The sequence below is a fragment of the Aplidium turbinatum genome, chromosome 10 (genome assembly GCF_918807975.1).
Source record: "Aplidium turbinatum chromosome 10, kaAplTurb1.1, whole genome shotgun sequence".
Lineage (NCBI taxonomy): Eukaryota > Metazoa > Chordata > Ascidiacea > Aplousobranchia > Polyclinidae > Aplidium > Aplidium turbinatum.
This window is the reverse complement of record NC_137481.1, coordinates 21,492,287-21,506,821: the sequence shown is the minus strand read 5'-3', so window position 1 is coordinate 21,506,821 and position 14,535 is coordinate 21,492,287. Positions and strand designations below refer to the sequence as shown.

The window sequence follows — 14,535 nt, the reverse complement described above, 5'->3', positions numbered from 1 at the left end:
AAAAAATTTGCCGCTGGTGATACCCTAACGTAGTATTGGATGTCTATCCTTCTAATTAAATGAAACAATGTTTTTTTTATTTTTTTTGCGTAGTTGTGTTTTGTATGACATATGAAGTGTAAACTACAAATTTTACCTAACAATTTTTTTGGAAAAATTAATGGTCCTCAAAGGGTTTAATCTTTTTTGTTACACAAAGGCATGATCTTATCTTTCTTAGCAAGAATTCCATGTGAGGTTTCCACGATAAGTGCTTTTTTACAATGATTCCTAAAACTTTAATTGAAGTTACTTTTTCTATGGCATTGGTTTGAAAGTTTAAGATTAAATTTAAGAAAGGAGGTTTGGCTCTTGGGGTTGAAAATAATATGTGTTTTGTTTTAGAAACATTTAACGACAACCGATTAGTTGATATAACCATTGGGCAACATTTTTCATTGCAGTGTTTGCAACGCCCTATAAATTAGATATGCTTTCATTTTTATACAGTATAGTTCCCACTGGTTCCTATATATAGTTCCCATTAGAGTTCCCACATATAGTTCCCACTAGAGCTTATCGCGGTGAATTTGTAGAGGAATAGTTATTTTACAATGGCAGTACGGTAACTCAAAACTTGCTCGTAAAAAATTATTCTAAAATTAATTTAAAGCGATTTTGTCAATCACTCACTAAATTATCGCAGTGCCAGCAAGTTTAACCTGCGCTGCACACAAAACTTAGGACACGAAAAAAATTACAAGCTTCAGGACTTGAAACACGAAGCTTTATATTCTTGCAGTGCACGAAACATTTTCCTAAGATGTAATGTTCTCAAATGCCTATCGCCTAATATCGTAATTTATTTTTGGTCTTTGTGCTGGAAGTAAATTGACATAAATAAATTGTAAACATTTGGTTAGCTATGACCAGACCGAGAATCTAACCTAGAAATACAGAGCAGTGGATGATACAGTACAAGGTCACCGCATCGTGCACGCACGAGATCTGACTGACGGCCTATATGCTTTGTGTAAAAAAAACACGATTTTGTCACTTTCCTGGAACGTTATTGATAATTAGGTGATGTTTCGAAAAAATTTATTAATTATTGTAATTAATATACAAACAATATCACATGGATATAAGTTGATCGTCATATGTTTTACTGTATTACAAATAGCATTTAGTGATGACAGCAGTTTTTGTAGTTTAGGTAAGCAAATGACAGTGGAATCGCTGCATAATGTTGATAGACCACAATTTCTACGAATCAGTTTTCTGCATTTCCCTTATTGACTTTAAACAGTACGTACTGTAATTCAAAAAATTCAAGTACTGGATGCATAAAATATAAAACCATTAACAGTATAAAAGCACAGAAAAATTTAAACATGGTAGAAATAAAGTACTGAGCATCATACATATCTGCAACTAATTTCCATGCAACATTAATAGCAATTTAAACAAAATCGTGCTGATCAATAGTTGAGCACTAGTTGAGCACTGAATTGGTTTCTAGAGCAAGTTTTTCAACAGTAGGCTACTGTTGACTACTCTTGAACCGGGCCTAAGTTTATTTTAGGGGTCTGAAAACTTTCTACAACAAAAAAGAAGAAGAAAACATAGCATATTTTTGATCTTGTTGCTTTCTTTAAAAAAAATTGTTGTGATAATCCGGGCCTTCCATTAATGGATAATTATTATCTTTTCAATGGCCCTGCTTTTTCAGTACAAGGATCTCCTGAAAAGCAAGTATCCGAATACTTCAAAAAGGTTTCTGTCAAAAGCAGCAGCATCACAATCGTGTTGGGTAAATATCGACAAGCCTGTTTGAACATTTATCATTGGTTGGATTTGAATCTTTATCCTCTGACTGACAAAGCCTTGATAGGGAATTCCTGGTAGTTCCGCAATCCGCATACTTGCAGAGGCTCTTAACGCAGGGTCGGTTACCGAGATTAACAGAGTGAAGTTACCGATTGTTGAAGTCTTGTTTATCATTATTCACTTGTGTATTACAACGAAGAATATTTGATTATTTCACAGAAAAAAAAAAACATTGTGAAGGCGTAAAATAACTTACATAAGCTATAGTCCATAATTCTAAAGACTTGGCATGTGAAATACTTTCGTGACATGTCATGTCTACTTTCTAGAAGTCATCAGACAGAGTGTAAGCTTGTTTAGGACAGAGTTTACTTTCTTTTAAAACTGGAAAAAAAAACTTGATGGGTGACAGTGGAAGCTATTTTGGAGTGTTTCTTTTAATAGTTATTTGTCCAATAGTTCTCATTGTGACGGGAGTTGTTGTTGCAAAGCCTGGATTGATCGCATTGCAATTTCTGGTAAGTTATCCAAGCCTGAAAATAAAATGAGATGCTGTACGCTTTTGTCTTGCAATGTGACAAAAACATGAACCAGTTTGATCTAAATCTCTAATGTCTAAACTAACATGCATTTGATAGGTGTAGGTTTACTAATCTTCCGTTAAGACTAAGATGAACAATTCGTGTTATTCCTTTCATTGTTTAACTTGATACGTCCTTCAGTATCAACTGAAATTGTAGCCAAGACCAAAATCTCGACTATGTCCTTATTTTACAAGGTTACTTTTTTGACCAAAGACCAGACGATAAAATTGAACCTTTTGGATGATGATTTGTTAGCTTTTTCCAATTTGTTCAGTATTAATGGTACAGAAAAAAATAATATTTCGTCTCATATTCGTACATACAATAAATGATGAGCAGTTACTGGAATGTTGACATTTGTTCTGCAGGACACCCGATGTGAATCGCTGAGGTTTCTACAATCTGGCAGTGAGAGTTGCAGCTGCGGATGGAGATGCCATTCAGTATATCCTTGCTTTTTAGTTAACGTTTCCTACAGTGTGACACTCAACAACGTAAGTTTTCAAAGCGGTTTTCACGAGTTTCACGAGATTATATGTTTCTGATGGACTTGTACTTTTTGACAACAAACACAGCTTAGTAGCCTAACTATACACGGTAACTTTTTTTCCGAAAAAACTAGACTACTTTTTCGAACTAGCAGGGGTAGGAGGAATGTGGGACAACTGTTCTCGACTGCTTGATTTCCGTCTCATCTTTTTATAAATACTGGAGTTGACAAGTTGTTGTCATGCTAGTGGATGTCATGACCCTACTTATTTCAAAACAAATTTAAAGTCTCATGACATGCTCAGCTATATCAAATGTTGTTGAAGATAAGAAAATAAGACTTTTATCATACCAGTCTTAACCACTGTTGCAACTTCAAGCATGTGTTGGAGAGGGGCGTAGTTGATGGAGCATCACCGGTCTTGTTTAATGATGGTTTTAGAACAAACCATTAGCAAAAGGGGGAAAATATTTCAATGTACTTATTTTTGTAAATCTTTTTTTCACAGGATACTTTTTCTGTTGAATCAACTATCCGGCAAACCGACTCAACATCAGCTGATGATATAACGGTAAGATACTGTGGACCTATTTTGTAACTTGTCAAGTTAAAGTATGCATTGAACATTGAAGAATATGTAGCATACAACATTTTGTTTTTCAAGTTGTATCAGTGACCTATTTCCATAGGTCTACACAGTGCTGTACAGTAGCGTACCTAGGGTGTGGCAGGCATGGCTCGAGCCATGGGCGCCACATTGATAGGGGCGCAAAAATCGGTTGGTAAAAAACAAAATTTGTGACTTACACTTTCTTCAAAATCTAATTTGCTCCCAATACAATGATCAAAAAGGAGTCTCTCTTTTACTGTAAAAGGTGAGTCCATACTTGAATCCAAGCATCGGGGGATGAGAAGATAAGGTTCTCATTATTCTAAGCCTTCGGCACTAACGAGAGTAGGGATGTGGCCAGTTTCTTTTTCTCGGCCGCCTTTCCTTCAGCAACTACGCCCATCCAATTTATTACCATGGGTAGAGGTAAGCGGTGTTTTTCAACAACCAGCTTAAGCCGGAGGTCGAACCAGGATTGCATGATTGGAAAGCGAGCGCCTTCTCCGCTGCGCCATCCCACCACCGCTGCGCCATCCCAGTCAACAACAATTGGAAGTTTAGTAAAGTCGCTAAGCAGCGATTAGTTGAAGCTTAGAAGTAGCAACAGAACCTACTTATTCATTTTTATAACAATTTATAAATCTAATCTGTTTGACTTCAATTTGGCCTGACCAAAGCACTCGGTCTGTTCTAGGAAGAAATTAGCAGTAAAGTATTATTGAGCCTATTAGCATGATTATATGAAATTCTGAGGCCAAGAATTAGGCTAGGTATGACTAATTTTTACTTGCTATGCTGGTGCTGCCTAGCACTTATAAGTCTGAAGTTTTGAGATTCATTCGTTCATTCACAACTTCAAAAGCTGTGCTTTATGAATATACGCCGGTACCGTACTTTTACCTAACTTCCTTTCAATGGAATAGTGTCTTTCGAGCGTCAAGGTTACTATCGTAATATACTACATGCAACAAATAACTTAATGTAACATAGCCTACCCTCCACACTAAATGTGTTTCATTTAAAAAGAAATTGCAATTTTAATAATTATGTTGTATGTAATTTTTTTGTTATGGTCCTTACTCCTTATGAATATTTCATACAATGATTTTATTTGCTGAGAAGGTTTGCTTATTTTGTTGTTTAGGCAGAATACATTTTATTGCGGCCACAGTCAATCGAGGGTTGGTTTAACCACAATAGGCTTCGACCCTTCGTTAGGGACAAGTAGATTGACGCACTAGTTGGTCTGTAGCGGTAAGGCCTAATCTGTATTCAAAACAAGACCAGCATGAGACACTAGCAAACAATTGACATTAACGATACATACGACAAACCAACGATATTAGCAAACAGTAGTAACTAGAAGGTCATAACAAACTTATGTCCAATAATTCACTTGGTAGTAGGCTACACTACAGTATACACAGCGTCAGATTAAAAAGAAAGGTGAAGTCGCGTTAGCTAGTTTTTATGTGGGAAATAACTTGGAAAGAAGGCACAAAGCGCAGCATTCTATCAAACTGATTGGTTCCAGAGAGAACAAAACTTGCACGACGAAACAATCTCACGCGATTGCCTTTGAACATAATAAAACGGCAATAATACATTTATTTTCTTTGTGATTTGTTCATAAAATACTTGTATGCAATATTTAACTTCAATTGTTAAAAAACCCAAATCTAACAACCAAAAGTGCAATTAAAGAGCACATCGCCTCATGTGAAACTTGCACTGACAATGTCTCGATCGACCAATTTAAAATCATTTCTCGAGGCAGATCTGATTTTCAGACTAAGATCATGGAAGCCTTAAGAATCAAACGTAACAACCCATCTCTTAACCGGCAGTTATTCGCCTGTGGCTCTCCGTTCCTTTTGTGTGTGTTCTGATTGTTTGTCCAATGCCTGTAGTTTACACCTCATGTGATCTGTTTCCCACCGTATAATTTATTCGTAATCATTCTTGTATCATTTGTTCAGTTTGTGCTTTTCAGTCGAGAGTTTTGTTACAGTTATAGTGCAAAGTCAAATTTATCTTACAATTTTTTATTTTATGCAGTGTTGTACGCGTCAATGAAATAAATTGACGGCGTCAGCGCGAATTGCCTAAAACCTTTCGGGAGTAAAGTACTGCGTCAGCTCTCAAAGAAATTGACGGCGTCAGCGTCAGCGCTATTTTAGCCAGGGTCTCACAAAACGGAAGTATTTTAACCAAGTTTAGGCTAACAATAGCTGTAAATAAAGAGTTGGTTTTATGTTTTGAGACTGTATTGTAACTAGCTGCTTTAGCTTACTAGTTATTTCCTTGTAGAAACACAAGCATTTCAACATGTTTGTCTGACAATCTGCTGCGTTTGGGACGCATATTGTCCTTTCCAAGTGAAAACATGCGTTGCACAGCAGTGCTGAATGATATTGGTGTGTTGTATTTCAGAAACAAGTCTTGAAAACGTTTACTCGGAAAGGTATCACTGTTCCAAGAGTGCTGTGATGGCTTAGCATAAAACGAGATCCACTGCACCAACATCGCTCTTTTCAGGGGCATAGAGCTCTTGAAATAAAGTATCTTCAACTTCTGCGATGACATTCATTGATTTTTCGCTTTCTGTCTCTGATCCCTCGTTCTCGATACTGCTCACAATATGAGTGATGACCATTTGGCGAACTTCTTCCGCTTGTATTCCAGGTAGCCATTCCATTGGACCGATCCATCGCCTAGCAACGTTCAGCCAATCAGAGCGCATGAGAGCAAGCTATCTTCGCTGGCCAATTATGTAGCATTGATTTTGTGCAGTTTCTGTCACGTTTATGCTGTTTTCGTGGTGGTAAATAAGAGATTTAGTTATGGCACTTGCAATTTTGACGACAAATGTCCAGACAAATGCAAAGATATCACTTTCATTTGCTTTCCTAAACCAAAAACAAGATTGGAAGACTGTTTACGTTGGATCAAAGCATATGGTCGGCTTCATGTACAGCTAAACGTGTCAAGAATTAACCTTTGAACATTCATACGTTTGTTCAAAGGTAGGTGGTAACTATACTATCTAGAATCTGAAATTGTTTGCGATCTTATCAAAACAGAAACCGTCTTACAATGCTGCATCAATTGCCTAAACAAGCTACTAGCTCTGCTGGGGGGTAGGCTATATAGCCTACTGATAGACTGATTTTAATGTTTATTTGTGGTGGTGGTTTTGCAATGTATTAAAATACATGAAGTGTTACCATTTTTAGCATTTTGTGGATGGAAAACCTTCTGACATACATCCAGACCCAATTCCAGCTGATGGAATGAAAGTACGAACAACTCGAAAGAGCCGAAAAAGAGTTCTGCCAGATATGTCTCATATCATGACAATGAACAGTAAACAAGATGACCATGACCATGTACAAAAGAAGCAAAAAAGTATTTCAGAAGCACAAAACAATGATAGGTTATGATTATGCATGACATCTCAATTAGTCATTTTGCAATGGGTTAGGCTAATTGGTTTATTTCTTGATTTGTATGAATTAATTACTGGTAGCTTACGGTACTAGGCTATTGGTATTATAGGCTATGTTTCGGTTCCTTTTTTTTATCTTATGCAACCATTAAATTTAAACAACCATAGTTTACAGGCTATATGCTATTCATTGCAGAATCATGCAAGCTGGTAACTGAAAATCAAGCTTTGAAAGAAGAACTTTGTGCTCTAAAATTGCAATATGAATCGCAATCTCTTCTTTTGCTACAATTGCAAGAAGGGTCATTTTTTAGTGCAAGTTCCATTTTAAATTCTCCTGTTAATGAATTGTTTGCATATTGTACTGGTTTAAGTCACGCTGTCAGGTGCAATTTAAAACCCTGTTTGATTTTTTGACGCAAAATGCCACAAGTGCCATTAAATACAAAGAATGCAAAGAAAAATGTTTGAAATTGTCTTTGTAAAATCAGCCACTTTTGACTCTTTGCAGGCTAAGAAATGGGTTTCATTTAAAAGATTTGGCTTATTATACATTTAATTTTTCACTCCAGTGAATTGTAACAAATCAAACAAACAAGGTAGCAGTTGCAGCACAGCACACCATCCAGGCTATGTAACTTCTTCTATAAAAATATGATCAGCTATTCAAAACATTGATAACACTGCATGGCTGTGGCTCTAACAACCCAGTTAAATTGTGTCTTAGAAAGCACTATTTGCACCAAGTTTCCGATTTTAAGTTTTTTAAGACATCTCAAATAGGTATTTGCTGTCAAACCTGCAAGTACAGCAAAAGAAAATTCTACTTCTAAAAAATCACAGCATAAATGTGACAGAAACTGCATAAAATCAATGCTACATAATTGGCCAGCGAAGATAGCTTGCTCTCATGCGCTCTGATTGGCTGAACGTTGCTAGGCGATGGATCGGTCTATTCCAAGACGGACTATATAGAGGCCATGACAACGTACAATGGGATTGTTAAAACTGGGGGCAGATAGTGACGTCATAGTGCCATTGTCTTCAATTAAAATTCTCTACAGATGCTTCCATTTTGCAGTACGTTTAGTTCAGGATAGTCAGGAATTATTTTAGTTTAATGAGTACCGGTACAGTAGCCTACTTAAGTTACAACTCTAAACTTGGTAGGAATGTGATTTATCGGTGTCCTATATCAGCATAAGGATGAGATAGATCGATATTTGAAATAGAAATAGCCTACTTTGATTTGTTTTGGTATTTCAAAATATGTTTTTTTAATCGTTTCAAAATCCAAGCAATTTCATTTGGTTGTGCGTTTGAAACGATAGTGAAACACAGGAGAATCTCAGAACGTAGGCCTAATAAGTGTAATAAATAAAGCTGCCGGACTAAATTTGACCCAACACGTCTGACGCCTATATGAATGAGAGAGTCTCCTACAAGTCAGCAGTTCTTGAGGTCACCAGCTGAGTGTATGAAACTACCATACAAAACTACTAGACTAGGCTACTAGTTTGAGAATCTCAAATAGGCCTGTCAGTTTCTGTAAGGCAGAAAACGAATAATTTACTTTTGTCTTTTCCGGAGTTTTTTTTTTATCGTTTCATTTTGATTTAAAGCAAATTACATTTTCTTGGCTTCCCCTTAATCCACATTTCGGAACTTTTTGCAATAAACAGATTGAAATCATCAGTCAAAAAGTTTTCCGACCCCAGTGCTATTGCATGATAAGCTGCTTTTCCGATAGTAATACAATGATTGTTTTTACGTTCATGGATGATTTGATTCGAAACAGCATAGCCTAATTGAATTGCTGGTCGTCATTTCAGCTATTAGGGCGGAGGGTCTACCCTTGAGCAACCCAGTTATCTTACTAGTAATGAGTCAGGATGCACCGTAAGTACCCGTATTTAGAAATATGTTTGTTTCGAACAGCCTTGGTGGATAGGCTATTTAACGTCCTTATACGTCTATATTTGATTCAATCTTATATTTGATTTGTTTTAGGTTGTGAAGCATTGTTTGTGATATATTAGTACTCTTGTAAATATGGTTAAGAAGTGCTGTATCTTTAACTACAATGGAAATTATAGTGAAGAAAATAAAGTTGCAGTGTTTAAACTGCCTAAATGCCAACCGGAACGTGATAGATGGCTTGCCAGTATCCCAAGGGATAATATTCCCGATTCAAAGGACACCTTCGTTTGTGAACGCCATTGGCCAGAAAACTATCCTACCACTATCAAGTATGGGAAAGTAAGACCTTTGTATCCACCATCTGTGTTTACCAGTGTCCCTTTGAATTTTGTTCCTTTACCACCATTTCTTCCTAGAAGTACCGTACTCAAAGGGCGTTTAGTAGAACTCGTAATCAGCCTGTTGATGAATTACCAAGTTTTGACAAAAGTGACATTATAGTGAGCTTTGAAAATCTCCTGGCTAATGCTTTTACTGTAGTGTCCAATTTACTTTTTTAGCAGGTGATGATGTTGTATTTCGGGCTCACCAGACGGTTGTATTTCGGGCTCACCAGACGCTTGTTTTTCAATGCAAGGAATTTATGCAAGATTCCGGCATACCCAAGTTTGTGTTAAGAATTGATGGCAATCTGACCTTTGAAGCATTTCATTCTGGAGTAAAATGCTCTATAACGTCTCTATCAGCAAGTAAATGTTCCAGATGGTTACAAATTCAAGAAGCTGTGAGATTCTTGCATTAAATGGAATTATCTCATCAACAAAGTATTCTTTTGCAACAGATGAAATCTATGAATTTTATGCCGGCTGTAGAAAAGAAATACACCGTGTAAACAATCGTTAGGTCCTTCGAATATTTGTCTTTGTCCAGAAGCTCATACAACCGACTGAGACGGGATTTCAAGTTGCACAGTACTAGAACACTTACAATTCTCAAGCTTGGGAATTAATTATCATAGACTATGTTAACGTTAGTTTATGAGCTTTTCTGGATATTTATTAATTTTTTTTCTTGAGTGTTCTCGTTAATACTACTATAAGTCGGGTTAGCATACTAGTCAAATTATATACTAAAGATGATGCGTATCAGCCTTGTCTCGATATCGACTTATTTATAAGGCTTAGTGAATGATGCCTTACTTTTTGCACGTTAACAATTAATCTTTTAACTAAGCGAGTTGTTTTTTTAGATACTTTTTGCTAGTGAAGTTACCACTTTTTTAAATATCTCAGTGTTATCATGGCTGATCCATCGCAATTTTCAAGGTTGGTGTGGTACAATGTCAAACGAACGATTTAATTGTATTTTCCTTTTACAAGTTTGTGGTGGGCCCGTTTCATACGAGATTAAAAATATATATAAATTGTTTACAAGACGAGTAGCGTACTTGGTGATTTATTTCAACTTTCAGTAGGCTACCGTTCTGTAACAACATATTAATTTTTTAAAGCTGCCACAGCTTTCGTTTCAGTGTTATAAATATTAGCCTAACGTACGGTTCAATGTCGGTTCAATTGAAGACAATGGCACTATGACGTCACTATCTGCCCCCAGTTTTAACAATCCCATTGTACGTTGTCATGGCCTCTATATAGTCCGTCTTGGTCTATTCGGATGAGTCGCGCTGGCCAGAATACATTGTGAAACTCTCATTATGAAACGAGATTTTCCATGAAAACAAAAAATGACGCATAGCGCGTGGCAAAATAATTGACGGCGTTATCACTTCCGTCAACTAAAAAATAAACTGACGGCGCTAGCCTTAGCGTCAACAAAGTGTTGACGCCGTCAAATGACGCCGTCAAATTGACGCCGTCAACGTACAACACTGATTTTATGTATATTGCAGATTTAATTCCTGATGAGGACACACGTACGTGTCGAAAACGTTAGAGTCATTATGTTATATATTTTGCTTTGTGTGTAATACATTATATTAAACTCGCTAAGGCTACTTTTTTTTGCTTGTCAATTGTTAAAAAGGACGCAAATTTAAACTTTGCCATGGGCGCCGTTTTGCATAGGTACGCCACTGGTACTGTATTCGTAAAAAAAAACACAGGGTATAGGCTACTGTCAGATTTGCCAAAATGATAAATAATACACAACTTTCAAAATACTAATCTTTATTCTACCATAACATGAATAATCAACATCAAAATTGGACGAGAGTTACAAAATTGTTTTTGTACCTGTTTTTGTACCTCGGTACCGTATTAATTTCACGGTACACCCGTGTACCGTCGGTTCTCAAATGGTTAAGTAGTTAGTTAGCAGTTGTCAAAAATCAGTAAGGGTAGCATAGGCACTCTCTTTGGAAAACCAGAGGGTATACTATAGTTGCTCGAAAAAAGCAGAGAGTATACTGCGTATACCACCGTATACCTTCGAATACAGCACTGGGTCTACAATATGAATGTTAAATTGTCAAGAGTAGGTCTACGTATTATTAGCTAAGTACAAAATTTCCTCATATAAGTTACTGTACAGTACGTGTGATATTCTGTGGAACAATGACAATATATGACAATAGATACTTCCGTTAGGCTATGAGTGTCAATGTTATTGGACGTAATCAGAAAAACACTTCTATCATTGAATCTATGTTTCATTGTGTTACAGTGCTCTCTAGTGCCATCATGTTACCGCAACCCTGATGACAACGAGGTAGAAGTGAAAAGACTACTTGATCTGTACGGTAGACCTGGTCGTAACTACACTTGTTATTATAATCCTGAAGCTTTCACAGAAGTAAGTGAGCCTGTAAGATGAACTATAGGCATGTTAAGTAGCGTTAATGGAGGGGTTAAAAAGTTGCTTTTGGAGCCGGGCTGGATGACGTTAGAAGCCCGTAACCATTCCAACGACCTCGGGAATTTAAAGAAATCGCCTTGTATTCGTTGCATATGGTTCGTTTTTCTTAGGAGTGTCTGAATGTCGTCCCAGAGAGTCTCATTGGTACAGGGCCCAAGCCATCCTTCAACGGCCCTGGATATATTTTTACTTCTTGTTTGTTTATCTTTATCCTGCATTGCGGGAAAGCGGACTTGAGCGCTATGCAGCGGTGTACGCCTTCCGACATACACCTGATCCACGCTGCAGCCGACGGTAATGTCTGTTTCCGGTTGTCTACTCTACTTATGATTTAAATTTGGTGCTATCCATGGATGCATTATTATTGTCTAATTGCATTTGCTAAAAAACAGTTTGGTATTAGAAAATGCAACGAAAAATGCAACAAATATCATATATCAGCTACAAAACAAATGAATTCGAACTAACTCAAACCAATCAAACCAGAACCCTCTTGAAAAATACCATCAAGCGACAAATAAGTTTTTTTGGCCATGTCATGAGGAAGAAAAAGTTAGCATACACTGCTTTTGGTGGAAAGATTAAAGGAAAACGAGCTCGTGGAAAACAGTGCCTCACATTTCTCAATAACCTCAAGGATCATCTTCACGTTACAACCAGAACAATTTTTAACACAGTTAAACGCCAGGATAACTGGAAGGAGCTGTGCATGAACGCCAAGGCCTGGAACAGGCATGGTATCACAAAAAAGAAGTAGCAGTCTTTCACTAAAGTAGTAAATTGCAGTTTTGTTTCAAATTAACGGTATATTTTTACCACGAATAATAAAACCTGAGTGGGGTTCAGCTTAAAAACTTTAAAACAATAACTCTATCGCATAAACCTTTAACACATGCTATTTTGTTTTTGTTTTATATAGAAGTCTATATGTTTCACAGCTTTGACTGTTCATTATGTCAATGGAGAAAGAAACGAATAAAGCAAACTGTGCATCATGATTGTAGAATGTAGACTATATTTTTACTTCTTATTCCTAATCATCGATTCAGTGATACATGCTTATTGGGTTATTTCGTATAATAAAGTAATTTTCTTTCAAAGAACAGTAATAATAAGAATAGCAGAAAGCAGGTTGTACTTTTATTTCTTGTAGAAACAAGCCTACAACATTTTTGAACCGAAATAGAAGCCAGATCTGTCCCTTCAATAGTCTACGATACTCCTGCCACTCAATTATAAATAATAAAGTACTATAGCCTATTTGACAAACGCACAAGGATGAAGTTTTATGTTATCTTCTCAATGCATGCCTATCAAACATATCAGTGGATACTTTGAATAAACAATAAATTAATTTATTTCCCAGGTAATCATCGATCGTCGATTTTCAAGAGGAGCAATCATTGCTGCGTTGGTAGTGCCAGGAATTTTCGTTTTTATTGAACTGGTTATTTTTTGTATTATTGGGTTTTATTGTTGCAGAAAGCACTACAAACGCAATTGCGCAAGCTGATTATTCCGTTAGGTATAGCCTACACAAAAGAAAATCCATTCACATTTTTGTCACGAAAAGCAAAACGTTAATTACACTCATTGGGTGCTGTGAAATGGAAGGTTTCAAACAATTTTTTCTTTTGCATATTTCTCTCAAGTTCAAACTTTTCTTATCTGATAAACTACGAAAAACCTTCAATAAAATCCTGTATGTAGGCTGCAAGTTTTAAATAAACATATTTCACGGTGAATAACCTCTACTGGATAATGTGTTTAAAAGTACGCACCAAACCATTTATATCATGGGGTAAGGCAGTGGTTCCCAACTCGTTTTTAAGGCAACCCATTTTTAAAAAAAATTCAGTTCGGTAAAACCTTGCGACCCAAGCAAATTGTCGTACTATTTTAAAAGCCATACAAGATTGTGTTGCAAACAAACAGCATTACAAAAGCAGTAGCTTTTTCCGAAAATAATATGTTTATCAAATCACTAATGAGATAGCTGTGCTGGCTTGCTGTCAGTGAGTTTTTGAAATCGAGGCGTTATTTTGCTTCGTGACACGACAATTTATCGAAAGACAATTTATCGAACGACAATTCATCGAACGACAGTTTATCGAAAGACAGTTCATCGAACGACAATTCATCGAAACGACAGTTCATCGAAACGACTGTTTATCGAAACGACAGTTCATCGAACGACTGTTTATCGAAACGACAGTTTATCGAACGACGAAGCACATATGCAATGGAATACTTAGGGGTTAGGGGTTAAGGGCTAGGGGCTAGGGGATAATGGTTAAGGGTTGGGGGTTAGGGGTTAGGGTTAGGGGTTAGGAGATAGGGGATAGGGGTTAAGGTTAGGGTTAGTGGTTAGTGGTTAGAGGTTAGTGGTTAGGGTTCGTTTCGATAAACTGTCGTTCGATAAACTGTTGTAGTACCATTTTGCTTAGGCATAGCCGCATATCGGCTTTAACTTCCAGTCGGTTTCGCTGTTCAGTTTTCAATACACACATGGCGCTAAATCCAATCTTACAAAGCCAAGTTGTTGCAAATGGAATCTGTTTTTGAATGCCTAATTGTGATACTGTGGGATACACCTTGTACATGGAAGCCCAAAAGTGGATGTTTGCAGAATCTTTGGGGTATTTGTCTTTGAAGGACGCAAAAGAAATACGGTTTGCTACTTCTGTCATTATGTCCATAAACTGTTCTGCAACATGGATGGAAAGTTGAGGCAGATCTTTTCCAACAAATGGATCAATTATCCAATCATTCTGGTTATTCAGTGTTAGAGATTCTCTAT

At 36.8% G+C, this 14,535-nt stretch overlaps 1 protein-coding gene across 2 annotated transcripts; it reads left to right on the top strand.

Annotated features, from left to right (window-relative positions):
* The first annotated feature begins 2,146 nt into the window (after positions 1–2,146).
* LOC145778840 (uncharacterized) lies at positions 2,147–13,521 on the top strand. 2 transcript variants are annotated; one of them, XR_014290476.1, is made up of 6 exons: positions 2,147–2,327; positions 2,762–2,887; positions 3,392–3,454; positions 6,730–6,901; positions 11,544–11,672; positions 13,102–13,235. XR_014290476.1 is itself a non-coding variant. In XM_082590421.1 (5 exons), the coding sequence occupies exons 1-5, from the start codon at positions 2,211–2,213 to the stop codon at positions 13,246–13,248; spliced, it is 582 nt and encodes a 193-aa protein (XP_082446547.1). In that variant the 5' UTR covers positions 2,147–2,210; the 3' UTR covers positions 13,249–13,521. The 2 variants fall into 2 exon arrangements, 1 of the variants encoding a protein (XP_082446547.1); XM_082590421.1 differs by lacking the exon at positions 6,730–6,901 and having other exon boundaries at positions 13,102–13,521.
* Positions 13,522–14,535: the final 1,014 nt, after the last annotated feature.

Bases quoted from the DNA above. Each gene is read 5' to 3' on its own strand.
- LOC145778840 (XM_082590421.1), top strand. From the start codon at position 2,211: ATGGGTGACAGTGGAAGCTATTTTGGAGTGTTTCTTTTAATAGTTATT. The intron at 2,328-2,761 runs GTAAGTTATCCA...TTTGTTCTGCAG, and splicing joins TGATCGCATTGCAATTTCTG to GACACCCGATGTGAATCGCT. The intron at 11,673-13,101 runs GTAAGTGAGCCT...TTTATTTCCCAG, and splicing joins ATCCTGAAGCTTTCACAGAA to GTAATCATCGATCGTCGATT.